Source organism: Phoenix dactylifera, chromosome 6, assembly GCF_051530095.1.
Source record: "Phoenix dactylifera cultivar Ajwa chromosome 6, Ajwa_hap1_PhDact_Kaust_v1.1, whole genome shotgun sequence".
Taxonomy (NCBI): Eukaryota; Viridiplantae; Streptophyta; class Magnoliopsida; order Arecales; family Arecaceae; genus Phoenix; species Phoenix dactylifera.
Genome location: NC_143195.1, coordinates 86,518 through 114,231, shown reverse-complemented (window position 1 = coordinate 114,231; position 27,714 = coordinate 86,518). Strand labels below are relative to the sequence as shown.

General features: G+C 39.7%; 3 protein-coding genes and 1 non-coding gene across 5 annotated transcripts; 1 reads left to right on the top strand and 3 right to left on the bottom strand.

Annotated features, from left to right (window-relative positions):
- LOC149753238 (uncharacterized) lies at positions 1–27,654 on the top strand. Its single transcript, XM_089923781.1, has 2 exons — positions 1–91; positions 24,431–27,654. The coding sequence occupies exon 2, from the start codon at positions 25,108–25,110 to the stop codon at positions 27,517–27,519; it is 2,412 nt and encodes an 803-aa protein (XP_089779907.1). The 5' UTR covers positions 1–91; positions 24,431–25,107; the 3' UTR covers positions 27,520–27,654.
- On the bottom strand, positions 2,462–4,226 carry LOC149753239 (uncharacterized). The gene is made up of 2 exons (XM_089923782.1): positions 3,046–4,226; positions 2,462–2,695 (listed from the first exon to the last, which is right to left on the bottom strand). The coding sequence occupies exons 1-2, from the start codon at positions 4,076–4,078 to the stop codon at positions 2,661–2,663; spliced, it is 1,068 nt and encodes a 355-aa protein (XP_089779908.1). The 5' UTR covers positions 4,079–4,226; the 3' UTR covers positions 2,462–2,660.
- On the bottom strand, positions 4,323–6,472 carry LOC103695720 (epoxide hydrolase 1-like). 2 transcript variants are annotated; one of them, XM_008777153.4, is made up of 5 exons: positions 5,915–6,472; positions 5,596–5,813; positions 5,191–5,352; positions 4,820–5,055; positions 4,323–4,746 (listed from the first exon to the last, which is right to left on the bottom strand). In XM_008777153.4, the coding sequence occupies exons 1-5, from the start codon at positions 6,114–6,116 to the stop codon at positions 4,500–4,502; spliced, it is 1,065 nt and encodes a 354-aa protein (XP_008775375.3). In that variant the 5' UTR covers positions 6,117–6,472; the 3' UTR covers positions 4,323–4,499. The 2 variants fall into 2 exon arrangements, with proteins under 2 accessions (XP_008775375.3, XP_088580371.1); XM_088724245.1 differs by having other exon boundaries at positions 4,820–5,352.
- LOC120104368 (small nucleolar RNA R71) lies at positions 25,601–25,706 on the bottom strand. Its single transcript, XR_005506774.2, has one exon. It is a non-coding gene; the product is annotated as a small nucleolar RNA R71 (small nucleolar RNA).
- Positions 27,655–27,714: the final 60 nt, after the last annotated feature.

Genomic DNA, 27,714 nt, shown 5'->3' with positions numbered 1-27,714 from the left:
TTAGGCAAGAAGCTAGGGAACAAGAGGAAGAAGTTCTCCACTGCCAGCTGTAGATTTTTGGAGGCGTATCAGGGCTGTGCCAGATTGACAGGTGAGTGGGAGTTTGTACTTTGCACCATGAGCACATTCCTTATTCATTTTCATAAATATTGCCAAGTGTGACTTGATTCCACCTGAGCTTATTGATTAATTGTTATAGTAGATTTCTCTATAATCTTGATTCTCTATGCTTGATTATTCTGTACATGCATTTGAGGGAACATTGAGAGGAATTACGAGGGGTTGATGAGTAATCAAATTGATTCCGAATTGTGAAATGATTTCTTTTGTAAATTGATTTCATTTCCTATATTTCAAAGACTTATGAGTGGTAGCCTTGATTATACTCCTTTATGAGTAGTTAAATTTGATCTGAATTGTGAAATGACTTCTTTTGTAAATTGATTCTATTTTCTCTATTTCAAAGATTTGTAGAGCCCATTTCAGTGGTATATTGAGTTGCATTGCACACCCTTGACCCCTCACTCCCAACCCTAATGTTAGTTTATGATTGGGTCGGAGTCGAGTGAGTGGTAGTCTTAATTATGCTCCTTTTTAGTAGAGTATTGGGAGGGTGCATTATGGCATTTATGCATGGCTTGGCAGTATCTGCAGGACACCTATAGTCGATGGGGTTGAACATCGGCCTTTGTGCACATAGTAGCCTTCTGGGTGGGCGGAGCCCAGTCCCTTCCTAAGGGGGACACGGCCCTAGGCGTAGGATCGGCCGGTCCTACGACTTATATTCTGCTTGCCGCCGGGCATAGTAAGACCCCGCGAGGTGCAGTATGGCTTTCCGCGGATGTAGAATTCCCGCGAGGTGCCGTTTAGTATGTAGATGTGAGATGGATTTCTGTTCTGGATACTGGCCAGCATTTATATGATCAGTGTGGTGTCTTATCCTGCATATGCATGTGACAGTAGGGAGTTGTTGCTGGTTCGCCTGGGGCGTAAAACCCACCTCCCGATAGCTGTCTAGCATTTATGTTATCGGTATGGTGTCTTATCCTGCATATGCATGTGACAGTAGGGAGTTGTTGCTGGTTCGCCTGGGGCGTAAAAATCCACCTTCCGACAGCTGTCTAGTGATGATTTACATATTGGTGTGGTGTCATATTCGATGTATGCATATGGCAGTAGGGAGTTGTTGCTGGTTCGCCTGGGGCGTAAACCCACCTTCCGATAGCTGTCTTGTTGATGATTCAGCCTATTGACACCTGATTTATATGATTCAGTACTATGACCTGTTGAGCATATTCATGAGTAGCATATATTTTTACTTGATTATTCCATATATGCTTCAGATGAGTTGAGATTGATTGTGGTGATATTGATGACTTACTCCATATTCTCTATGTTGAGATCATGTTCATCTTGTTATTGATCTTGAGATTTCACCTCGAGTCATGATTATATCTGGTCTCATGTGCATAGTACTCTCTACTCCACTCACTGAGTATTTATATACTCACTCCCCAGTTTGGTGTTTTTGATTGCAGGGCAGGTATTGTATAGAGAGGAGCAGGATTAGTGATTGCCTGTTAGCTGTGCCGCTCCATAGTATAGTATAATGTAGATAGAGGTTTATACCCTTTTGGTGTATTATAAACCTTCTGTTGTATATAGTGTATAGTTACAGTCATAGATCCTGTTGTGGATATGGGTTGACCATGGATGGATTGGGAAGCATGTATATATATATGTGTGTACAGATCAGTTGTGTGCCTGTGATAATGTATTGCTATATATTGTCCAGGTTTATTATGTGACAGATTATGTGATTACTGCTCTGACAGGTAGTGTGTTATATGTATTGAGATAATCCTGACAGGTCACCATAGGAAAGGTGATCATTTTGTGCATGCATCATGCCAAAATTTTTCAGAATTTATGGATGATTGATAGGTAGTAGGGTTCTACGTGGTGGCTGGTGGCCTTATGCCTACCCGCACCCTAGGACCGTCGCGGCGGCCCGCCGGGAACGGGGGCGGGGGTCGTGACATCTAGCCACCATAAGAAGATGTCTATGTTTCCGTTCTACGACTGAGTTTTGTTGTGGAGTGGCTACACATGTTAACTGGTGGATTATCCCATGGCTTTGAAAAAAGTCTTTCATGATGAATTCAGTTCCATTGTCTGTCCTAATGGCCTTTATTTTGCGATTGAATTGTGTCTGCACCAGCATGCTAAAATTGCGAAAGATTTGTTCTGTTTGGGACTTATGGTTCATTAAATATAACCATGTGCTTCGTGTGAAGTCATCAACAATGGTAAGAAAATAGCATGAACCATCTCTTGCAGGAATGGGATATGGTCCCCAAACATCACTGTGAATTAATTCAAATGGGGATTTAGTACGTATCATGCTGGAGGAAAAAGGTAACCGAGTGTGTTTAGCCAAAGGACATATTGGGCAGACATGTGTAGAACTAAAATTCATAGCATAATCAATGTTGTGTAACATATGAAGTTTTGGAAAGGATAAATGACCGAGGCGATAATGCCAAAGGTCTACAGTAGAAAATTTTGTTAGGTAGCTAAAAGAGGGAGGTGAAGCAGAACAATTCTTAGTTAAACTTTGAGAGCCAGGCACCTGTAGCTGATAAAGTCTGCTGACTACGCTACCCCGACCAATTATCCTCCTGCTGCATAGGTCCTGAATATGACATGAAGAAGATTCAAATGTAAGTTGGCAATTAAGGTCAGAGGCAAGTGTTTGAACAGAGAGTAGATTAAAATGAAAAGTTGGGACACATAAGACATTTTTTAATAAGAGGTGACTTGTTAATCTAACACTGCCTATGTGTGTCACTTGCACAGTTTGTCCAGTTGGAAGTTGAACTCTGGAATTCAGTTGTGCATTGACATGAGTTAAGAAAGAGACATCTAATACGATATGATCGGAAGCACCCGTATCAATGATCCAGGCACCATTTGAGAAACCATTTTGTGAAGATAAAACCAAAGGTATGATATGAGTAGACAAAGCGAGAGAAGTGGGAATACCTATCATGTTTGAACTGGAACCAGTACCTAGCGAGAAGGCAAAAGTGAGAGGCTGAGAACTCTTACTCTTGAGGAGTTCAAGAAGCTGGTCACACTGTTCCTGAGTAAATGGAAAATCTGAAGATGATTTGCTTGTTCTAGCCCCTTCTTCTTTAGCACCAACAACAGCAGCTACTTGAGTATTAGAACCAAAAGAACCTTTGGATATATTTCTCTTGTACCCGGGTGGATAACCATGAAGGAGAGAGCATTTGTCAATGGTATGGTTATCTTTTTTACAGTGTGTACAGAATAATTTCCCTTTCTTTGATGAACCCGGTCTATAGTTTCCTTTAGCCATCATAGCAGCAGAGTCTAGGACTGGGCTATTTCCAACCTCTCTCTGTCTTTCCTCTTGTAACAACAGGGAGTAAACTTTACTTAGAGGTGGAAGAGGGTCAATGAGAAGGATTTGTCCTCTAATTTGACTATAGGTGTCGTTTAGCCCCATTAAAAACTGAATCACATGATTTTGCTCTAGTGATGGAAGTACCCCACATGTACAGTTCCGGGCAGATATGTAGTTATTCAAATCATCCCATAAGCCCTTGATTCTTGTGTAATATGTAGTGATAGAGGAGTTACCTTGCTGCAAGTTGGAAATCTCTCTTTGGATTTGAAAAATCCTCGGCCCATTGGTTTGAGCATAGCGTGCTCCTAGCTCATCCCATATGTCCTTTGCAGTTTCAAGATAAAGCACACTTGAGGCTATTTCCTTTGACAAAGAGTTGATTAACCAGGACATGAGCATGTTGTTGCAGCGACGCCATGCGAGATACGTTGGGGATCTTTCTTCAGGTCTGTTGATAGAACCATCAAGGAACCCATACTTTGTTTTTGCTTCCAGTGCCAAAGTCATGGATCGTTTCCACGCATAATAATCTTCATTGCCATTGAGTGGCTGAGGAACAAGAATAAGACCGGGGCTCTCTCCATGATGGAGATAAAAAGGGCTAGTTGGATCATTCATCGGATCAACAAATGTGTTAGTCATGGTGAGGTAAGAACTCTCAGAAGAGAAAAAAGGAAGAACAGCCACAGAACGTCCTCAACCTTGCTCTGATACCAAAAAGAAATGAAATTGGGAAAAAGGAATGGGCTCTCTTATTCATTGCAGTATACAAGGATTCTATATATAGATGCCGATGATCCTTCTAGTGACTATCTTTCCTAACTGTTAACAACAAACTAGCAACAAGAAAAACAAATTTCTGGTGTAACTAATTCTGCCAGCTGCATGCGTAATGTGGAGTTTGTAATTTTCCAATACATCATAAATTTCACAAAGTAGCACAGCTTATTTCAAGTGTTTATTAATTGCATAGACTACTTGCAAGAAACAAATCTTTGCAGAGAAAGAGATGCCCTCCTGCTTTAACATCACAAAGTACTCCATTCCATACCTCCAGTCTAGCTCAGATGTGGTTCTTGAGGAACTTGATGATAAGCTCGTTCACCTGGTCCGGGAACTGCTCCTGAACAAAATGACTTCCTTCAGGCATGAATATGATCTCCAGATCAGGGACAAAGCGCTTCACCGTTCCACTCCTGATGTAGTCCTCCATTCCCGGGAACTTGAGAACGTAGTCTTTCTCTCCAAAGACCAGCAGCGCAGGGACGTGGACTTTCGGATCAGCATTGTTAATCCCCAGATGCAGTGTCCTATTGAAATCACAACTGGCTCAAGTTAATTCTGATCGCCGACGAAGGATTATTTCAGACCATGCCAGCTCACCTGTAAGGCATATGGAGTGGAAAGCGGAACCCAGATTTCTCGTAGAGAGCAGCATAGGCTGCGAGGTCTTCCTCGGCGAACCAGGAAGGCAAAGGAGTCGATAAGTCTGCCAAGTCCATGATCTCCTGAGTCTCCTCGGCTATTGGAAGCTCGCTTCGAGAGAAGAGAATGTAGATGGTGCGGACGACTCTCTTGGCATCAAATCGACCGAAATCTGCCTCCGGTCGGCCTGGCTCCTGAAGTAGAACAGAGAGAGAGAGAGAGAGAGAGAGAGAGAGAGAGAGCAGAACAATAGAATTTAAAATTCTAATGCGTTGATGAAGTATAGGTCGACGAGAACGGGCTCGATCTTCTGAATAATATGACATTACCCGCCACCTCGTTATGTAGAAACCCTTGGGGATGGCATCGAAGGAAAAGCCTGTGGGCGCAAACGGAACTCCCAAGGTAATCACACCCGACACCCGATCTGGGTGATAGACGGCGAATTCGTAAGCTGGTTTTGCTCCAAAATCCTTCCCAACCATGAAAGCCTTTTCAACCCTCGAAGTTATCATCAATATTGAAAGTCAATGTCATGCAGCACCAATTCAAGAATTTTCGATACAAATAATATTTGGCGGAAAAAAATTTGCAGAGAATTGAAGCAGCCAGAACGAAGAAAGAAGGCAATTGAGGGATATAGCATTCTAGGGCTCATGAGGAGAGGTGAATCGGGTGAGTACTAGAACTGCGAAGAAACAACATCAGCCAGCAATGGAAGAATGTCTTGTCACCTTGGGAATGGAGAGGGAGTCGAGGATGCCGAGGAGATCGGCGACGAGGTCCTCCCAGGTGGTGCTCTCTGGCTCTGGGGGCTGGTCGGAGAGGCCATAGCCACGAAAGTCGGGGGCAATAGCTCGGAATCCGGCTTCGGCAACGGCAATCATTTGATGCCTCCAGGAGTACCATATCTCTGGGAACCCATGGAGGAACACCACAGTCCCCAGTTCCTCTGCATCGACCGAAAACACAGAGAGAATCGAGGATAGAAAGAGCTGGCCGGTGAAAGATTGATGAGAAAACAGCAGGAAAATCTGTGAACAGAGGACTGACCTTTGCCTATGTGGGCTATGTGGATGCGGAGGCCTCTGATGTTCAGATAAGAATGCTCTATCTTCTCCATTTCCTGCTGGAATTTCCGGTGGTTGGAGGAGAGGAGAAAGACTCGAGAGGACAAGATGCTGATGAAATCTGGAGGAGGAGCTTCAAGACCGAAAAACCTGACCAACCCGTGGAACCTCATACTTCCCATCATTGTCGATACCGCCACAGGTACCTTGAACCTGGACCCTCCTCAGTCTATACACCAATCTTTCGCTAACACCTGGTAAAGATTGATGCACAAAATGATGGATCTATAATAGTTAAATTTAGTGACAACCTATTTTTTTTTGGAATACACATGATGAAGATCCTCTTTCAATCCTGGAGCATAAAGATCGTACTAAAAAACGAATAATAGAGGCCGTGCTAAAGAATTAATAGACCATCACGATCACCTCCTGACGAATAATAGTCCAGTACCCCCTGAAAAAAAGAGAGGATAAGCCAGGACTTGAGGCTTTGTCCTCCACTAGGGACCAAATAGCCTCTCGAACTTTCTTCACCTCTATCGGACTAATGAAAATAGCACTCTCGGAGTCCAAAATCCTCTTTGTGGGCATGGGTTCGGAGGCGACCCCACTGCTCCTTGGCTGAGTTGTCCACCTAGATCTCAAAAACTGCAAGAGCTCTCGACCGATGGCGTCGGTGTCATCGATTATCTGGCTGCAGCTATCCCTTAGACTTTGGATCATATTTTCGTTTTCTGATGATTGTCGATTGGTGGAAGAATCTAGTATTTCTATCTTCTTCTTTGATCCATTACACTCTAAACTTCTGCCTCCAGAAAATCTCCTGTTGGCACGACAGAGAGTGATGCACTGCCAACTTTCCTTTGAGCTCTGCCATCTCCTCAATGGGGAACCCCGCACACTGATCCTCTATGGCTTGTAAATGGGCAATAGAATCCTTCATCTCTTCTACTCTCCTGAAGATATTTTCCACCTTCTCTCTATTCCACCTCCGAAGTCGGCGCTTGGTTAAGAGACTCGGTATATAGTATCTCCCTGCACTGCCATTCTCCAAGCACCTTGCACAATGGCCTAGGATTGCAGATAAGAAAGCTAATTTTTTTCAAAATTGAAGGGACAATAATACAAAATGGAGAGATCAGTGTTAACTAGGATCGGACAATGATTAGAAGCAAGATGAGCCAAGTGGCGCACCTGTCAATCCAGAATGAATCGGATCTAGCCAGCTGTGGCAAAGGTCTAGTCAATCCTCTTCCAGACTCTCGTTCTGGCCATGCGATTATTGCACCATGTGAATTTGAGTCCAGTGAAACCGAGGTCGATGAGGCCATCGACAAAGATAAAGTCTTGGAACTCCCTGGCTTTAAGCTTACCAGAGAAGGCCTTACCCCCATCTTCTTCTGATGCCCATCAATACAATTAAAATTCCCCACGACAATAGTAGAAGCCCTTTGTTGTATTCGATTGGCCATCTCAGTCCACAAGATTCAATTTTTCCTGTAGTCTGCGCTGGCATACACTGTAGACATAATCCAAAGGTCCTTGTTGTATTCAGAAATCATCATAATAACATATTGACTACAGTTGTGAAACACATCAAACGTGGCAAAACCCAACCTCCACACCACTATAATGCCTCTAGATAAACCTTTAGATTCCACCACATAAAAACCTCAAGAAAGAAATCACCGCCTAGCCCGCTGTAAACCCTTACTAGACAGGCACGTCTCAAATAAAACAACACATTCGGGTTGTAAAGCTGCACAAGCCATCTAAAGGGGACAACAAAATATGGCTTGCCAGTTTCCCTACAATTCCAGAGCAAAAACTTCATCATAGCATGGCAGAGAAAGCAGGTGGTCTAGCACAACTAACATTAGTGTCTGGATCCTTAGCTTGATGCTCCTAATCATCCATATGCTCGTTACCCTCTGCAATGCGACTCATCACCCATGTCTTGTCCTCCTTAATAGCCCCACCTGGCTTTGTCAACTCCACCAGCCCACACACGTTGCCCTTGTCGGCGGCCACCGTTGAGTAGCAGCCATCCTCCCTTGCCGGGCCGGGTGCCGTGATCAAGCTCTTTGCTGCCACCAAATAGCCCAAATCACACGAGCTAGGGTCGAAGCCTCCTCCTGCCAACCAGGTGGCCTCCAACGTGCCACCGAGGGTCCCAGGCAACTCATGGTTCCTAGCATCAACCTTCGAGGTCAGGGAAGATGGTCGGGGATGGTGTAGATCGTTGCTTCCTTCCACTGAACTCAGTGCCGCCATTCGGGCTATCACGTGGGCCGAGGGTAGGATCAGCCCCCTCCGCATGGATGTTCACTCGAGGAGAAGCTAGGCTTCTGGCCCGCTTGAATTGGCCCAAGCTCGAGCCCACTTTCTCTTGCGACTTAAAACACAACACCATTTCAGAATCGGGTTGACTCGGCTCACCGCCCAACTACAGTGCCTCATCGCCGTGATGGACTTTCTCCGACGATCTTTGCCACACAACCATGGATGGCTTCTACCATCTTTCAAAATCCGGTGGAAACCCTGATGAACTCGGTCGATTCCAAGGGCAACTTGACTTGGATTGAGATGAACCCAGGCCAGACGTAGACTTTGAAGTTAATCAGCTTCCTTCCTCAGCTGCACCCCTCCCTTTGAAACCCTAGGTGGCTGAATTTTTGCCATGGCCAATTAGGGTCCAAAGACCAGGCGCCTTTCCACATCTGGTTGTTCCTCCTCCTCTGCTAAGGGGGTCTCCTTGCCAGTGTCCACTGCCATTGGGGCTGGAGAAACTCCAGCCGGATCACCACCTCCTACTGCCGATGAGGGCAAGGGAAAACGACAATCTTCATCCTTGTGGCCAATCCTTCCACAATGGTAGCAGAACATCGGAATGTTTCTCGTACATGAAAAATTGCCAGAATACCCTAGATCACCCTTGGATGATGATCCCCAAATTGAGCGGATCTAGGGCATTAATTTCAATATTGACCTTGGCAAACCCTAGCTTCCTCAACTAGTCAGTGAAACTATCGAGTGCTAGGGGTTGGCTGGCCATAGCTGCGATGTCTTGGATCGTCTCCTTCTCCTAATATTCCAAAGGCAAGCATGCCAGCCGAATCCACACAATGGTGGTTTTGACTACATCCTTACTCGAAACAAAGTCGAGCACCCAGGGTTTCATGGCCAACAGCTGCGCTACCACCAGCCATGGGTCGCCAGATAGCATGGCATCTCAATCCACCTCCATCTTGAATCGAAAGATGCTGAGCTTCTCCGCCATAGGGTAGGGCTCCACATCATAGTCAAGTTTTCCCCTAACCTTGAAATCCTAAGCAACCATACACCTGACACCCTCTAGCTAAGGCTTTGAGTAATCAATGTCTTGGACTCTCACGCCAGCCTTGATGCCTCCACTCTCTCCATCGGTAGCTCCAATAACTCTATGAAATAGCGTTGGATGCTCTCTAACTCGTCCTCAGAGATCCTATGGCTAGTCCAAATAGCTTGCTGGTGGTAGCCCCGAACCACTCCTGACCACGACGGGTTCTCCTCAGTCCGCCTTGGGGATATCTGTTCCTTACTGCTAGAGGAATCCTTAGCCACCTTCTTGCTTCGATCACCCATCGTTCGCCACCCACCACCTGTTCGATGAAAGGACTCACATTAGCATGATATTTAAAGCACCCTACTCCTTAGAGCACCACACCATGCTAGGTTCTATGGGAGAAGCTACCCCAGGGTCTCTCAGTCTATTTTTTTGATACATCCTATCATAAGAATTAGAATAGTGCCATGTTCCGGCATTTAGGAGTATTGAAGACTGTTGACCTAAAGATTGATTTTGATGATCACAAAATCTTGAAGTATAATTACTAATGTTTGTATTGTAAGAAGAAAGATAATTTGTTTTGCAAGAAATATGGCAAGTTGGAAGAATACAAGAAAACCTCAAAAGCTCTCAAGAAAAAAAATGAAAGAAAGCTATACTTTATTAGCCCAAGTTTCAAGTTCAAAGGATTCAAGTTGGAGTAGCAAATTCAAAGAAAAATCCAAAAGAAAATTCTTCAAGTCGACTCATGTAAGTTCAGAGTCGACTCTAGCACTATGGAGTCTCATGGCACAGAGCTCGAGTCGACTCCTACTTCATTCGAGCCGACTCTCTCAATCAGGACAGAAAGATTATTTTCAGGAATAGAGCACAAGTCGACTCCCGACTTACGCAAGCCGTCTCCCATAGAGAATGATAGAAAGATATTTTTGAAGAGCCCGATCTCAAGCTAACTCCTAACAGGCACGAGATGTCTCCTACCTCAGGCGAGCCGTCTCCCAGAATGGCCGAGTTGACTCCAATTCTGCTGGAAGGCATAACGGCTAGTTTTTTACGACTCCAACGGATAGTTTTTCACTTCTAATGGCTCTATTCTGTCTCTAACGGCTAGAATCAAGTTCCTACCACATCAAAGGATATAAATATAAAAAAATATCTCAAATTAAAGAGAGCTCAACTACCCAAACATCCAAATCATTTAAGAGCCCTAAAAGTCAGAGCATAGGAATGAGCAACCAAGTGAAAGCTTTAAAAGTTTTATTGTAAACATTCAACATCAAGTCCATAGCTCTGGAAGTTGGTGAAGCACCCACGACAGCATTCAAACCACCAACAACTTTCTATTGCTCTTTTTATTCTGTTATATTATTTATTTACTGAGCAATAGTATTCATACTTTAATTCTTTCAATACTTATCTTGTAACAAGTTTCAGTTGCTGAAACTTGGAAGAAGGTTTGGTCCAAACCTTAATTGGACTTTGTAAAAGTTTTGGTTGGTGAGCCTTTGGAAAAACTAACTGAGTTGATTGTGAACCCAAAAATAATCGGTATAAATTTTGGTTAGTGAGCCTGTGAAAACCAACTTGGGTTCGTTGTGATTCCGGAAAAACAACGAGTTAGATTGTGAACTCGTAAAACAACCACACTATAATCAGGGAGATTATAGTAAAATTTTTAAGAGAACTTGGAGAGTGGACGTAGGTGCAGTTGGCACCGAACCACTATACTTTTGTTGTATTTATGATGCTTCCTTTCATTGTTTGATTTTCTTACTTATTTACTTAGATGAATGTCTGATTGAATTGCTTATTTAACTCTTATTTCACTTGATAAATTTGCATCAAGAACTTGGGCAAACTTAGACTCACCTTTTATTGAGCTTATTTATCTGCTACTTAACAATTTTAATCCTGATTAGATTAGAATTAATCTGTTACTAAGTTTAAATTCCACTGTGCATCCATATAACTTAGCTTAATTAACTCAAAAGTTTAGAAGTAATTAATTTTTTTTTAAAAGCCCAATTCATCCCCTCTTTTGGGCTGCATCTACTGGGCAAAAAGTGGTATCAGAGCAGGTGTTTTAATATTAGTTGTTGATCTAACCGTCAAAAGCCAGAGATCATGATAGCCCCACATAATGTGTTATTTTCTGATGGACTTTCCACAAACAGACCTCCACTGTTTGATTAAACTAACTATATTCAATGAAAAGCTAGAGTAAAAATTTTTATTCAATCACAAAATTATGAGTTATGGAATATCAAAACAAATGGCCTACACACACCCACTAAGTTGATTGAAAATATTTATGAAAACGAATGAAATGTGCTCAACAAGAATTTGGCTGAGCTAAATGCTAAAGCAATGAACATTCTTTATTATGCATTTAATGAAAATGATTGTAATCAAGTTTTCACATACTCATCTGCCAAAAAAAATGGGATTCTCTTGAAGCAACTTATGATATTTTCGAGAAATCCCATATTAGATTACTTAAGCATAATTGCAAGACTAACATTGAGCTTGCAGAAAATACTCTAAAGTCTTCAAATCAGGAAGAAAGCTCAAAAAAAAAAATATTGGGGATGAAGACATAGACTTATCATCAATCTTCAAGAGATTCAAGAGCTTCATGAAGATAAAGAAGAAGAGAAAGCAAAAAGAAAGGAAGAAAGAAATAAAAAGCAAGAAAGCCTTGACCAAGGAAAAGTCAAGTAAGAAAATGAAAGCTAGGAGCAACAATGATGACATTAGCTCCAAAGAACTACAAGAGATAACTAACTTATGCTTTATAGTACAAGAAGATGAGGTAAAATCTGAATCTGATTCTACACCAAATAAATTTCAAAAAGAATTCTCTTATGATGAACTATTAAATACTTTTTATGATTTGTATGGTGAATGTAGAAAATTATCTATGAAGAACAAGAATCTTAAAAAGCTAAATCTAAAAATTTATGAAGAAAAAAATTCTACTGCAGAAATGAAGACAAATTAAATTCTGAGAATAAAAGCTTGAGGTTGAATTCAGAAGTATTGATTCAGAAAAATTAGGATTTAATTAAAGAAAATCAAAACTCAAGTAATGGAGTTAACCAACTAAAATCTTTTATTAATAAATTTACCGTAAGTTCAGAAAGATTAAAAATGATGTTTGAAAGACAAAATGCAGGTTTTGATAAATCAAAACTTAGCTGGATTCTCTTGCTTAACCATAAAATCCTAAAGAAGAAGGTTATCAATTCGTCGAGCAAACTATCAAATAAGATAACATATCTCAAATATGAAAAGAATGGGCATAACAACTTTACCTATAATTCTAATACAAATAAATCAAAAGGTAAAGTTATTACTATTAAATAGATTTGGATTTCAAAAAGAACCATATGCACTAACCCCTAAAGACTCAAGCAAGCTTGGGTACCTAACATGAAGAACTAAGATTATTTTACAGATGTGTCAAAGCAGCCCTTGAAACTCATATGAAACTCTTATTAGGTGCCATGACATGTGACTTATAAGTAAATTTTATTTCACCATTTGTGAAGGCATTATCATTTCATATTTTGATATGCTTAATTTTGTAAATTTAATTATGCAATTGAATATTTACTAAAATGCCTTATATACCTATCTTTCAGTTCAAAAAATTTCATTATTTAAAAGTTAATTCTTCCTCACATCTTCTATTGCAATCAATTCTTGATATACCTTCAATTCTCGGTATGATTGCTTAATTAATGAATTAATGATTAATCAAAGGTATGAATGTAATTTATCATGTTATTATTATATCATTCATTCCTTATATGATTATCTAAAATATATTATGATTTGCTTTATAAGTCTCATGTGTGCATCATATGTTAAATAATAATTATCTCAAATTGTTTCAATCATAAATGATTAATGTGTTATGGTCATAATGAGAAACTCTTATAATAACAGATTATTTTTTCTTTTACAAGTAATTTTCAAGACTGTTCTAAAATCTAAAATCAATAAATCTGATCTTTAAAGTGCTTCATTGAGCATAATCATTGTATCCTTGATTGCATGATTAATATCTTTCTTTAAATTATCTCAAATTCTGCTGATTAATTTTAACACGTCATGTTTAATCTGATCATAAAAAATCTTTTAAAGCATGAACTAAAAAGAAGATTGCTTTTCTTCCTGAAACATGATTATTTGTGTTAAAAGCTGAATCATAATCAGAATTTTGAAAGAAACAACTATTTAAGATAATTTGATTAAAACTTAACTTGTTATCTAAACATAAATCAATACGTTTTGGATTAAATTTTTTTTGAAAAACCAAAAAAAAGATCCTTATGATGAATATCTTAAGCAAACAGAATTCAAGAAACTAAAATAATTTCAAAAATAATGATTTAATCTATTGCCTCATATGCCTGTTCTTGAACCATATTGCTTAATAAAATTATCTCCTTAGTTCAAGTGACTTGTACTTGCTTATTTTTAGGCAATCTCTTGAGTAGAGTGACTCAATATTCAATTATTGTTATGTCTTATATTAAGTCATCTAGTTAAGAAATATGCTATATGAATGTTTTGTATCTTGAAGAAACTAATGACTTTTCTTCAAGAAAAAAAATTGCTAATGTTGCAGGATTTATGAGCAAGAAATGAAAATTTTCAACTTAAAGGATACCTCCACGTAAGATACAATGAACATTCCCATGCAAATAAGAGAAAAATAATTTCTTTAGCCAAGGATGTAAACAATCTAAAAGGTATTTGGCTGGAAGAATGCAAAATGTACTGATAATTCTAAATCCTTCTCTTGTGAGTTAGTTGAGCAAAATCAATAGTTTGAAATTATATAGCAGCATGATTAGGATTTTTAATTACTGATCATCTTGATATCATGTTTCATGCTCATACGAATAATAATTGTTTCATGGTATGATTAAATTGAAATTTACTTTTGCCTGTGTAATACGTAACTATGAAATACACAAGTTTATGCTTCAAATCTTTAATTCAAAATAACTTGTGATCTTTGAGCATAATGAAAATTTTGTTTGCTTGCATGATATACATTTATATGTTATGTAGCATATTAGATCATTTCTTTATTCTGTCTTTCATAAAAATTACTTGAAAATAACAAAAAGAGAGAGAGATAAAGAAAAAGAAAATAAACATTGTTCATAAAAAGTAAAAGCTAAGTAAAAGAAAAACTAAAAACAAATGAAAAAAATTAAAATATTCATTGATTGCTTAAAGAAAGAAATTCATAAAAAGAGAAAAGGAATAAAAGATAAATGAAAATATATATAAGAAGGATTGTTGCTTACATTGATAATCTCAAAGTAAAAACAAATGACCCTAATGAAATTTGTGAAAAACAAATGAAGTTTAATCACCTTAAAACACACCTTAAGGATAAAATCGATAATAAATTATATCTAAATAGAGGGAGTTAATGAAGATTCTTGACATGCTTGTTCTTAATGCTTTAATACATAATGATATGACTTAATGCATATTATGTTTTGCATGTGACATGATATTTTGAATTATGTTCTTTTAATATTCAGATAATGAAGATCTTCTTTAAATATAATTTGGAATGCTCCATGCTGGACAATTTGATTGAAACATATTTTTACCAACAGCAACTTCATTTTTTCTTTTATGACATTCATAATTTGAGATGTGTTTTAACTTTGCACACAAGTCTTTACCTCATCTTTGCCTTTGAAATAACTTGTGCTCCAAAGCTAAATGAAAATGGTTTGCACTTGTAGTCCATACTCCTCAATAATATTTATTTTCTGGATTTATTGATTCTTCGTGTAGTCTTCTGATTAGAAAGATTTTTTTATTAAATCAGTTCCAATGCTTGAATGTTTGAAATACTACATTAGAATATTTCTAAGTATTTTTAAAAGAAATTTTAGTTTTGTTGTTCATGATCACTTTTGAAATCTGAAAGTTGAATATATTTGGAAAAAAAGAAAAGAGAAGAATATTTTCGTTTTAAGGAATATCTTCTAAAAAAAGAAAAAATTAATCTGAATTTACAAATTAGACAGAATGAATTGATTCTAATTTATCTTTCATCTTGCCTAACATTAGTACATAATGTCCTGATACATGTTAGATTACTTTAATCTGTACCAAAATTTAATATTAATTACAAAGATTCTGAATGTGCTCTAATATTTTTGAAATATGTATTTTCAATCTTAACGATTTAAGATGAGCTACAATGTAGAAGATGCATATCTCAAATTATAATTTTGAAAGCCTCTTTGAAAATTCTTATAAAATTCAAAATCTAACCTAGTATAAAAGTTTAAACTCAATATAAAAATGCTTATATCTTTGCATTTATATAACTTTCGTTATATGCTTCAATGATTACATCATACTGGAGAATAATTCAATATAATTTCTAGATGAAAACTGCAATTTAAGAAAAAATAGATTAATTTTGATGTTTTGGTTGTTTGCTCCGATATGCATCTGAAACATATCATTTCTTATCTTTAAAGTATAGTAAAATTGGTCTAAATGATGTATTTTTCAATGATCTTGATTACGAATAAATATTTCTAAACATATGATTTTATTTTAATATTAAAAAGATTCATTGTGTTTCTTACATATATTGCTGTGAAACTATGACTAAAAAATTAAATTTTATAAATATACACTTGAATGATCTTCTATATATTTTTTTCTGCATAATTAAGTGCTTCTATCATTAAAAGAAAAATCTTTTTTTAAAGGAGAGTGAATTATTCTAAAGCTAGAACTATTTCAATTTACTCAAATGATTCTTAAAGAAAAAAAAATGTAGTTGCTTTTGAAAGAAATTTGAGCTTCAAAAGAATTATTTTCTGATTAATATTTCAGTGCATATTCTCAAAAATCAAGACGAAGCATAACTTGTTCTTAAAAGATTAAAAAGAGTAATTGTTATAACTTTGAAAAACTCTAAATCACTCTACATTCTTGATATCATAGAATTTCATTTTTATTTACGCTTATCATCAAAATCTGAAATTCAATAAAAGAAAAGAATATTTAAAGAAGAATGCAATTTTTAAGGGGAAGCTTTAGATATTCAATCTCTTTGGTCTGCATCTTATTCAAAAGTCACTTTTAATTAATGCATATCTTGAATGTTTTATGGATTGATTTTGATAAAACTCCTTATGTTGTCTTACTTGCTTTAGTTATATAATAGCTTATACCTTGAGTTTAGTTCTATAAAGCTTTTCTTATCTCAAATAAATATGATTTGATACTTAGAAATATACTCTCAATGGTTTAAGTTGTGTTGAAACTCATAGAAAACACATTTCTGAAATTGACAATTTAAATGTTTTATTTGAAAATTATCTTCAAATTCTAAACTCTTAAATGGAATGATCAATTAAAGGGGAGAAAAAAAATTTCAGAGGAAGAGATCATATGAAACTTAATCGCATAAATCCATAACTAAAAGGAAAAGAAAGAATACTAAATGAGAAGTGATCTTAATGCTCTCCAATATGTATCATTTAAAATTTAAATCTAAAAATCTTTGTGATACACCTTGAGGCTTGCTATTTGATTAATATATCTTATGCATCAATCATGAACCAAATTGTAATTTAAATAGTTGATCTTAAGTGCCTCTAATTTAATGAAAAAGAGGGAGAGAAAAAGTTAACAAATTTTCTGAAATTTTAATATCTTGAAATTATTTAAATTTTCTTGAATATCTCTTGTGAACAAATTTCAAATTGCTACTACATGTGATAGATTTTAAAATGCACCTAGTCGGCAAATCTGCTGTTTTGAAAATTATTTGAAAAAGAATTTCATCTGTCTCTATTAGAAAATCTACTTTAGAATCTACTAATGAGTTTCTATTGGTTTGCACTTTAGTATTTCAATCCTGTGCCAAGTCATTTTTATATGTAAAAAAGTGTTTCTTTTTAAAGGAGTAAAAGAAAGTCTTTAAAAGAGCTCTAAAAAGAACTTACAAAGCTTTGAATTTTATGTATGCTATAAGATGTATCATAAATTGCATGAATTTATATTTTGGTATCTGTTCCCCAATGCTTTTGTTGCCCAGATAGACAACCCAAGAGGGGGGGTGAATTGGGTTTTAAAATAATTTTGCAATTAAAATGTTTGTGGATGACTAATTAATACTGTTGCAAGATGATTAATTAGTTGCTATGTGCTGTGAGTGAAATGAGAGTAAGAGAGAGATACAAGCAATCACAAACACAATGTTTTTATAGTGGTTCGGAGCTAACCCTTGCTCCTACGTCCACTCCCCAAGTCTCACTTGGAAATTCACTATAACCTCTCGGATTACAGCCGGTTGTTTTCCAAGCTGACAACCAAACTTGTTGTTTTACGAGGTCACAACGAACTCGGTCGGTTTTTCCAGGCTCACCGACTAGAACCACCCCGATTGTTTTCTCAGGATCACAATCGAACCCTTACACCGTTGGTTTCAACCTAGGCTCACCAACAAACCTATATACCCTTGATTCAATCCCCTGATTGAATCAAGTAAGGACAAGATGGAAAGAACAAAGACAAATAGAAAAACAGAGCTTCTAAAAAGCAGATATACAGCGATATTAATAATAGTAAAGTTAAGAGCCCTCAAACACGTTTGAGTTGGAGAAGAGAAGGGCTTCTTGAACTTTGGGTCTCCTCTTGAAAATCTGGAAGACTTGAAGGCAGGAGGAGACTTCTTTTAATGCTGGGAAGAGTCGGTTGAATGGAGTTAATGGCCCTCTTTCTTTTCCATTGAAATCAGTTTGCCGAGAAAGGATGCTTGATTTCTTTGAGTGGAATGGTACTTCTCTGCCTTGCTACAGTCCTCTGTGGCTATTTAAGCCATCCCCCACGGAAACTAGCCGTTAGACACATTTTTCTGCCCGTTCTGCACACTCTGCACATCCTGACAATGTGTCCGTTGGGGTCGGAGTCGACTCGCGCGATCTGGAGTCGACTCGGCTGTAACAGGAGTCGACTCATGCTTTTCTGGAGTCGGCTCGGCAACTGTTCCGAATTTGAATTAAAGTGACCTCCTCGACTCAACTTAACCGGGAGTCGACTCAACTTAACCCGGAGTCGACTCGCCAAAAACTGGAGCTGACTTGGCATTCTTGGAGTCGGCTCATCCCATGGAATTCATGGAGCTATTTTTCAACTTGGCCCACTCGAGTCGACTCGACAGTCCTGGGAGTCGACTCCGCGCTCAGAGCCCGAACTCCCTATTTTTTGTCTTTTGGCGTAGCGCTGCCTTGGAGTTGACTCGAGCTGTCTTGGAGTCGACTCGGCTCTCAGAGACAACAATTTGGTCTTCTGTCTTTTTGGGGTCGCGTTGTCTCGGAGTCGACTCGTGCATTGCGGGAGTCGACTCGAATCTCAATGTCCGAAAACTGCTCTCTGACTTTTGCCTTGAATACAACTGAGAGTCGACTCTCGCTTTCTTTGGAGTCGACCTGCCAACCATCGGAGTCGACTCGCGTTCCTCAGGAGTCGACTCGGCTCTCAGGGTCGAAACTTGCTCTCTGACTTTTTGTCTGTAACTCCCTGGAGTCGACTCGGTAAGCATCGGAGTCGACTCGCGCACTTCAGGAGTCGACTCACTGATAGGTTTTAAATTGTGTCTTTCTGTTCATCTGTCTGTTCACAGTCGGAGTCGACTCGTAATGTTCCGGAGTCGACTCGAGCCCGTGCCAGTGCTTCTGATACGCTTGGAGTCGACTCGTAATATCCCAGAGTCGACTCGAGTCTCAGACTTTGGTTCAAACTGACTTCTTAACTTATCCAAAATATCTTGAACCAAATCTAGAAACACTTAGACAAGATTTTTACTGAAACACTCGATTGAATTCATTAGTAAACAAAAGATATACTCAAATGCTTTGAGCTCATCAAAATCAAATAGGGTTATAATCAATCACTCCACAATCTCCCCCTTTTTGATGATGACAAAACATTGAGTATATGTAAAGTGAATTGCTCAATAAACAAGAAAATGAAATCTATAAATGAATTCAAGTGTCTGGTTTTTTAATTTATCCAAACTTGAAAGATGTGAAACAATAAATTTTGGAGTTAAAGCTCCCCCTTTCATTTGGAATTATGTAAGCCTTCATATCATGCAATCAATTGTTTGGCTTATATATATTTAATGATTTTGCTTAAAAATTCAGATTCTCCCCCTCAACATATGCATTCAACTTTGTTTTGATTCTCTGAATTTTCTTTTAGTGCATTGAAATTTTTGAATTGAAATTTTTGGTTTTTAGAGGGAAAATCTGTCAATTTGTTTTAAGAGTTTTTTTTGAGTTTCATTTTGATTCCTTTTCCATATCTATTAAATATTTCTCCCCCTTTTTGTCATCATATCAAAAAGGAGGCAAGCAGAACACACAAGCAAGTAGAGATCAATGTGCACAATATTGAAGAAAAGCTGTCTACTCATTGTATTGATGTATATGTAAGTACATTTGTGAATACAATAAGTAAAGCAGTAAATACATGTCAAGATAAACAAAATAAACTAGGGCTTCCTCGAGGAGGATGCGGTTTCCTTAGGCAGTCTGGACTGTTGTTCCATGAGTAGGATGACCGCAGTGGTGACGTGCTCTAACTGTCTGATAATGGCCGAGGTGGCCCTGCTGTGTGTCGTGGAGAGCTCAGTCACTGTCTCCTAGAGTGTGTCCAGCTTGGCGATGAGCACATTCGCCAAGCGCTCGGCCCCCTGACTAGTGGTGCCCATATCCTGCCGGATGCTATCTCGCAACTTTCGTGTGTTGCTTGTGATATCGCTCATGTTTGAGAATTGGGCTTGTACCAGGCTTCTGACATTGTAGATTTCTTCCCGCACATGGGCCGTCATCTCGGTCACGGCTGACAGGGAAGGAACCAATGCAGAAGAGGGTGCAGGGGAGGGAGCAGTCGCTGGACCTCGGAGCTCCCTCAGCAGGTCGTCCCGAAGATCCCTCACTATCTCCTGCCGCAACTCCCGGAGCTGCTCAGGAGAAATGCGAACCTCCATGGGCTGAGTAGGTGGAGCTGAGGAGGAGGGTCCGGCTGAAGTGGTGGGAGCTGAGGTGGAGGGAAAGGTAGGGAAGTCAGAATCAGGGTCAGGACTGGGGGAGTGTCTGGAAGTATGTGTGGAGGTAGATGATTTCCTAACCCAGGTTCCCTCCCTCTACCTTACGAAACCCCATCCTGTGTAGGGTTCCCGGACGCATGCGATCTGTCCATCGCAATGCGCGAGAGGGTTCCCCCTCAGGAATAGGAATCTCGGCCTCCCTAAAGATAAGTGTGTATAGCATGCCATAGGGGAGGGTGAGCCTAGGTCTATCTAGTGGCTCACATAGATATCTATAAATGAGTTTCGGGAAGTTGATTGGGGTGTCCTGGAGGATGTAGAACATAAGGGCTAGGTCCCTCTCAGAAACAAAATCGAAGCGGCCAGTCTTCGGAAAGAGGGTCCTAGAGATGATGTTAAGGAGGAGCCGCATCTCAACAGAAAGTGAGCTAGCGGACACCTCATCTAAGGGGGACTGGGGTGGATATCCTAGAATGGCTGTAAGGGCCTCAGTCCTATCCTCGGGGTGTGTGGGAGCTACCCCTACTTGTGGAAGGTGGAGGATTTGGGCTATGAAATCCTCGGAAATAAACAATGGGACACCGGCTACAGTTCCCTCTATTCCCCCATTGCCCCTATGGACAGTACCATAAAACTCTCTAACTAGGCCAGGGTATGTGGGGAGATCTAAGGAACAAAAATACTCTAAACCCTGGGCCCGCAATCTCTCTCCTATGGTAAAGCCCTCCCGGGAGAGATAGTCAAAATCGACGTATCTCCCGGTGGAGACCGCCTTCCCGGCGCACGGCCTCGAGGGAATCTCCCTCGGCGGGGAACGAGCCGGAGGTTGGGGCCTCACGGGATCGTTCCGAGCCTTGGACCGTCGCTCGGTGCCGGTCGCGGGTTGGGGCCTCTTCCGGCTTGGGACAACGGCTTTACGAGGCATGGTCGACCTAGAATGGGGTAAAACGCTAATGGACGGAGGAAGGTCGACGGAAAAAGTCCTAAAGATGGTCGGAGACGATCTAGGAGACGGCTCTAGGGTTTTTGAACAGTGGCGGCGGTGAATAAAAGTGTTAATTAAACGCTTGGATTAGGGTTCAAAACCTGGATCCCGACCTCGAGTCGACTCCACTGAGTTGCGAGTCGACTCGACCTCGAGTCGACTCCAAAATATGCACGAGTCAACTCTCGTTATGCTTCCACTGGCCTTGAGTCGACTCCCGTCAATGTGCGAGTCGACTCCCCTTATGCTTCATCTTCCTCGAGTTGACTCCCGTCTGTGTGCGAGTCGACTCCTCCTTATGAGCAGACTCTGAAACTTACTCGAGTCGACTCGAACTCTGGCACGCACCTAAAAATCATGCTATTTTCGTACCAAACCAGAGACACTCACTAAGTTATGATCTAATTTGATGATCATAGTTGAGAAACTCTATTTTTAACACATTCTAAACATCAAAATCAATGAACTAGAGGAGAACACCACTAGGATGGATCAATCACTCCTAATCCCCTCCTAAGCACACTAAATCTCTCTTCACTTAAGGGTTTCGTAAAAATATCAGCTAATTGATCATGAGTGCAAACAAATTGAAGTGTCACATCACCATTCAGTACATGATCTCTTATGAAGTGATGTCTTATCTCAATATGTTTAGTTCTTGAATGCTGAATTGGATTTTTAGTTAGATTAATGGCACTTGTATTATCACAATTAATGGGAATTTTATCTTGTTTAATGCCATAATCTTCAAGTTGTTGTTTAATTGATCAGTGCTAAATAATGTACAAATTTATCTATTTTACATAGCACTTATTATTATTATTAAGCACATATTTTAAATTTAAATATAAGAAAATGTGTTTCCCCTCATCATTGCATTTTAATAAATTATTCAAGTTTGGTTTAATTATTTATTGATTGAGCCTAATGTATGCAGGTCGAGTCAAACCCGTGGTTGGATAATGCCTAAAATCACACTGCACCATTTCACAAGTCCACAGCCAATCAAAGTCGACTCCACATCTTCCGGAGTCAACTCTAAAAGCTCTCCTCTAAGACTCACTGCATCCAATCTCAGCCTTCTTTTTCATGCACTCACCCATCAAGACTTTCTTTCCACGCATTCAAACCCCCCTGTTTGTAGCTTCAAAACAGAGCCACCTTCCAACCAACCCGAGTGGACCCAAACCACCTTTCTCAATGCATAAAATAAAAATCTCCATCATCCCTCACGCCCGCATAAATCTCCCATCCTCCCCTATCCTGAGCATATCCTCTGCTTCCGAATGAGAGCTACCTGCCATCCGTATCATCCCCTGTTCCCATCCTTCCCAAATTTCCTCCAAGCCTCCGAGCCATCAAAGCCCACTCCGTTCATCGCGCCCCCGCGTATCCCCTGCTTCCAGATTTCCTCCCGCGATGCCATCTTCCCCGCTTCCGCGTTCAAAAGAACTCTTCCCAGCCGTCCGTGATCAGCCGTCCACGAAGCATCCGCCGAGCATCCGAGCCTTCTCCGCCTCATCCTCTTCATCCCGCGATGCAATCCTCCCAGCATCCACGAGTTAAGCATCATCTTCCTCCCAGCCGATTCTAGGATCCATCCTCTCCCCACTCCGTTCATCGCGTCCCAGCATCCCAGCCGGGATCCCCTCCGCTTCATCGATCCTCATCTTCACCCGGATTCGTTCCAAGAAAAGTCCCAACATCCCAAACCTCCCAGCCATCAAATCCTCTTCCGATTATCATCCACGGATGAGTCTCCGCGTTCCAACCGATCCGTAAGTTCCTCCCAGCATCTTTCGGGATCCCTCTCTTAGCCATAAACACCAACTTGCAGCCGTTCCCAGCATCCCACTAATTCGCAAGGAGAATCATCCGCATGAGCCCAGCATCCACGGATCTCGCCCAGCATTCAACCACGTTCATGATCAGCATTTCCGGATATCCTCCCAGCTTCTTCCAATCCAGTTGCAGCCAGCGACCGTTCCGAGCAAGCAAAATCCTAGATTCAGCGCGTCCAGCTCCTTCCCTTCCCTCCCCACGCCCAAAACAGGGGAAGATCTGATTTCATCCCATGCTGAATCGGCGCACAGGGGGGCTGGTGAGGCTATAAAAGGAGGAGGAAGCTCTGTTTTAAAGGGGGGAGGCCACGGTTTGAAGAACAGAGGAGGAGCCTCTGTTCGGAAGAGAAAGAAATAAAAAAAAAAGAAAGGAGGGGGGGAGGAGAGAATATTTTGTGATATTTTGGGAATAATGGGAGGTGAAGGCTTTCATTTGAAGATGGGAGGTCGTCCGGAAGCCATGCGCGGCTAATCGTCTAGTCTAGGGCTGGATGAAGCCCTAGCAATGTATCAGGGCATTGAAGTTCTTATTTTCTTTATTATTTTGGAGCTTGTTTAAATTATTATCTTCAAAGAAATATCTTTTTATGATGTTTAAACTTTGAGCATGCCATTTACTATTCATGTTTGCTAAAGTAGTCTAAGATGATCCATGCTTAGGAAGATGAGGTGTGCTGCATCCTAGATTAGTATACTTAGGTAGACACTTCATGCTACACCGAAGATGGATCTTCCTAACACTATGTATGCTTTTATTTTAAAAGGCTTGTAGCCAAAAATTGCATGCCTCTCCAAAAGATAAAAATTAAGAACACAATCCTTGATGCAATGCTATGTGGTGGATTTCAAACCCTAGATCTATTTACTTTGATAAAATTTCAATTCGTACTCACAGATTAATTTAGTTAAATCAAGTTAGCAAATCCTTCTTCTTGATTTGTTTTTAAAAGAAAAATAACTTATTCTCCAATCCCTGTGGACCGACACCCATAATCACTATCCTACAGGATACGTGCTATTGCGTGGTTTATTTTTGAAATTGAAAAGAACCGATCAATTTTTGGCGCCGTTGCCGGAGATTGCTAGCATAGTTATTTTTCTTACTAAAAAAAATTTATTTAAAAATTAAAAAAAAATTTCTTAAAAAAAAAATTTCTATTATTGTTACTTTTCTTATCTTCTTTTTCTCCCTTACTAATTTTTATATACTATTTGATCAGGAATCGAGAAAAAAATTTGGGATGATCAAAAGGAGAACTGCCGGAAAAGAAATGCTGTAGAGATTTGCAAAAAAAAAAATTAAATTGCTGGGAAAATTTCCTTTGGTAACCTCTAAACCTTTCTTATTTAAATTAAGTATTAGCTTGAAATTTTGTGGTGATTGTTTGATTTTAATTTCAGCAAAAGTGTGAATGCATGTTTGATACACATACACAAATTAATCCGCACATAGTAAGGGCAATCACCCCAACAAGATAAGAGCCGGATTTCATCACCGGACTCTTGCCCAATTTAGGTGAACTCAATCTCACATAGTGTCACTTTAATTAAAATCAATTAGACATTGGCTCCTAGGGACATTCGAGCTCAATAGGACGAAGCGAAAGTTGCACCAATTTCGCTCTGTGGCTTAGTTGATGTCTAGGCAAGCTTTGTCCCTATAAGAGAGACAGTTCATCTGTTCGAGGCAAGTGGGTTTTAAGTGGGACCTTTGCGAACGCATCGTGACCCCTCCACTTACCTGGGAGCTTACCTGGTCAACTCGGTTCATTAGACCGGATTGGAGGCTTAGGTGCCCTCTTCAAACCAGTTAGGAGCTGTCTAGTGATTTTAGAACAAAGACTAGGATTGATATGCTTTTCTCTTTTTGCATGCTTGATTGATCGAGTACTAGTGTATGCACGGTAGTCGTTCTAGAGTACAAAACCTATTACCTTTTGACCCTGAAATAGAACGAACCCTTAGGAATATTCGAGCTAAGATCAAAACATTAGAATCATCCCTACCTCCTGAGATGGCTGAAGAACAACCCAAACTCCTGAGGGAGTACTTTACTCCCACTATTTACACTTTCCCATCTTGCATTCGATTACCTGAGGTAGCAGCTGTACAATATGAAATAAAGTCTAGTGTGATCCAAATGCTCCCATCTTTTTATGGGCTCACCAACGAAGACCCATACAAACATTTAGATGAATTTCTTGAGATTTGCACTACTGTCAAGATTCAGAACTTCACTGATGATGCCCTGAAACTTAGGTTATTCCCCTTCTCCCTTAAAGATAGAGCCAAACAATGGCTGAATTATTTAGAAGCTAACTCGATTCGTTCTTGGGATCAAATACAACAAGAATTCCTTAAAAAATACTTTCCCATAGGAAGAACGAACCAGTTTAGACGTGCCATTACAAGCTTCTCCCAAACTGAGGAAGAAGAATTTCATGAAACTTGGGAGAGATTTAGGGACCTAATCCGTAAATGCCCTCATCATCAAATACCTAAGTGGCAACTAGTGCAATGTTTTTATGACGGATTGACAGAACGAAACCGTCAGATGATCGATGCTGCATGCGGGGGCACTTTTATGCTTCAAAATGAGCATGAAGCATGGCAATTATTTGAAAATCTTAATGAAAACTCCCTCCACCATGCTTCATGTTCTCTTCAAGCACCCCCGAGTTCTCAAAGAAAAGGGACCATTTGTAAAATAAGTCATTCTATGGACCTGTCTAGCAAGGTAGATGCATTGTCCCATAAGATTGACCAACTGATGATAGGTGGGCATTACATGAACTCTTCCCAAGCACAAGTGTGTGCTATCTGTTCTAGCCCATCGCATCCTATTCATGAGTGCCCCTCAGCACCCCAATATCCCGAACTCGTGCAAGAACACATCAATGCTGCCCAAACACAGCCCAGACCGGGTAATGATTCATTTTCTAATACATATAATCTGGGATGGCGGAATCATCCAAATTTTTCTTGGAGGCAGCAAGCTTCTAATACCTCCCAACCCTTCTCCCAAAATTTTCAAAACCCTCAAAATATTCATCCTTACCGTCCCTCGACTCAATTTCAACACACTCCTCCTCCACCCCAAAGAAACACAGCCTTTGAGGAGAAAGTGTTGAACGCCCTTCAAGGTTTGGAAACCATTACACAATTGGTGCACTCTCACACGCAATCCATCGCCAAGCTAGAATCCCAAATGGGGCAACTAGCTAATGCACTGAACAAGCGAGAGGAAGGAAAGCTTCCAAGCCAACCAATAAGTAATCCTAGGGGACAATATATGGCTCAAGAAAATCAATTAAATGCAATTCATCATGAACAAGCCAATGCTTTGACTACCCTAAGGAGTGGACGTGTAGTAGACAATAAGATTGGGGAAGATAACAATAAGGAAAGTGAAGAAGAGGATAGAAATGTGTCAAATGAAAATCTAAAACCTTCTTCTTCTTCTTCAGCTAGTCCATCTTCTGCCAAAACTCACATCCCAAAGGCCCCATTTCCTGAAGCTCTTACTTCACCCTTTCTATTTGGCAAAAAGGGAACTTCATTAGAAGAGATGATAGAGGTCTTCAAACAAGTTAAAATCAACCTCCCACTCCTTGATGCCATCAGACAAGTTCCCTCCTATGCCAAATTTCTCAAAGACCTTTGTACACAAAAGCGAAAATATAGGACACATGTGCCTAAAAAGATCTTCCTAACTGAGCAAGTGAGTTCTATTCTCCAACATAACACCCCTCCAAAATTCAAAGATCCTGGTGCTCCCACGATCTCCTGTGTCTTAGGAAATAATTTCATTGATCGAGCACTCTTAGATCTAGGGGCAAGTGTCAACCTTTTACCTTATTCAGTTTATGAGAAACTTGGTTTAGGTGAGTTAAAACCAACCTCGGTATCCCTTCAATTGGCTGATCGATCTGTAAAAACACCACGTGGGATAATTGAAGATGTTCTTGTCAAGGTAGACAAATTTTATTTTCCAGTAGATTTCATTGTCCTTGATATGGAATATGAGCCCAATCCTAATAAACAAATCCCCGTGATCCTCGGGCGGCCCTTTTTAGCAACAGCCAATGCATGCATCAATTGTAGAACAGGGGTAATGAACATATCATTTGGGAACATGAAGGTAAAATTAAATGTGTTCAATGCGGCCGACCAACCCGCGAGGGAAGTTGAGTGTTTTATGATAGACAAAATAGATGACCTCATAAAAGGAGATGCAAAAACTATCTCACTGTGTCTGGTTGAAGACAATAAACTTAGCGCTTGTTGGGAGGCAACCCAATTCTCTTAGTTTTCTTTAACATTGAGGACAATGTTAGGTTTAGGTTTGGGGGTATTCATCTTGATTTTCATCAAAAAAAAAAGTTAAAAAAAAAATAATAAAAAAAATCATCTTTTAAAAAAAAAATTAAAAATATTTTTTTTAAAAAAATGTATTTATTTTCATAAAATAATATTAAAAAAAGTTTTGTTAAAAAAAAAACCT

Coding starts and splice junctions, on each gene's coding strand:
- LOC149753239 (XM_089923782.1), bottom strand. CDS start 4,078: ATGACTAACACATTTGTTGATCCGATGAATGATCCAACTAGCCCTTTT. Junction 2,696..3,045: donor TTCCAGTTCAAACATGATAG/GTATTCCCACTT, acceptor TGTCATATTCAG/GACCTATGCAGCAGGAGGAT.
- LOC103695720 (XM_088724245.1), bottom strand. CDS start 6,116: ATGATGGGAAGTATGAGGTTCCACGGGTTGGTCAGGTTTTTCGGTCTT. Junction 5,353..5,595: donor ACTCCCTCTCCATTCCCAAG/GTGACAAGACAT, acceptor AGGGTTGAAAAG/GCTTTCATGGTTGGGAAGGA. Junction 4,747..4,819: donor CCACTCCATATGCCTTACAG/GTGAGCTGGCAT, acceptor TGATTTCAATAG/GACACTGCATCTGGGGATTA.
- LOC149753238 (XM_089923781.1), top strand. CDS start 25,108: ATGCACGGTAGTCGTTCTAGAGTACAAAACCTATTACCTTTTGACCCT.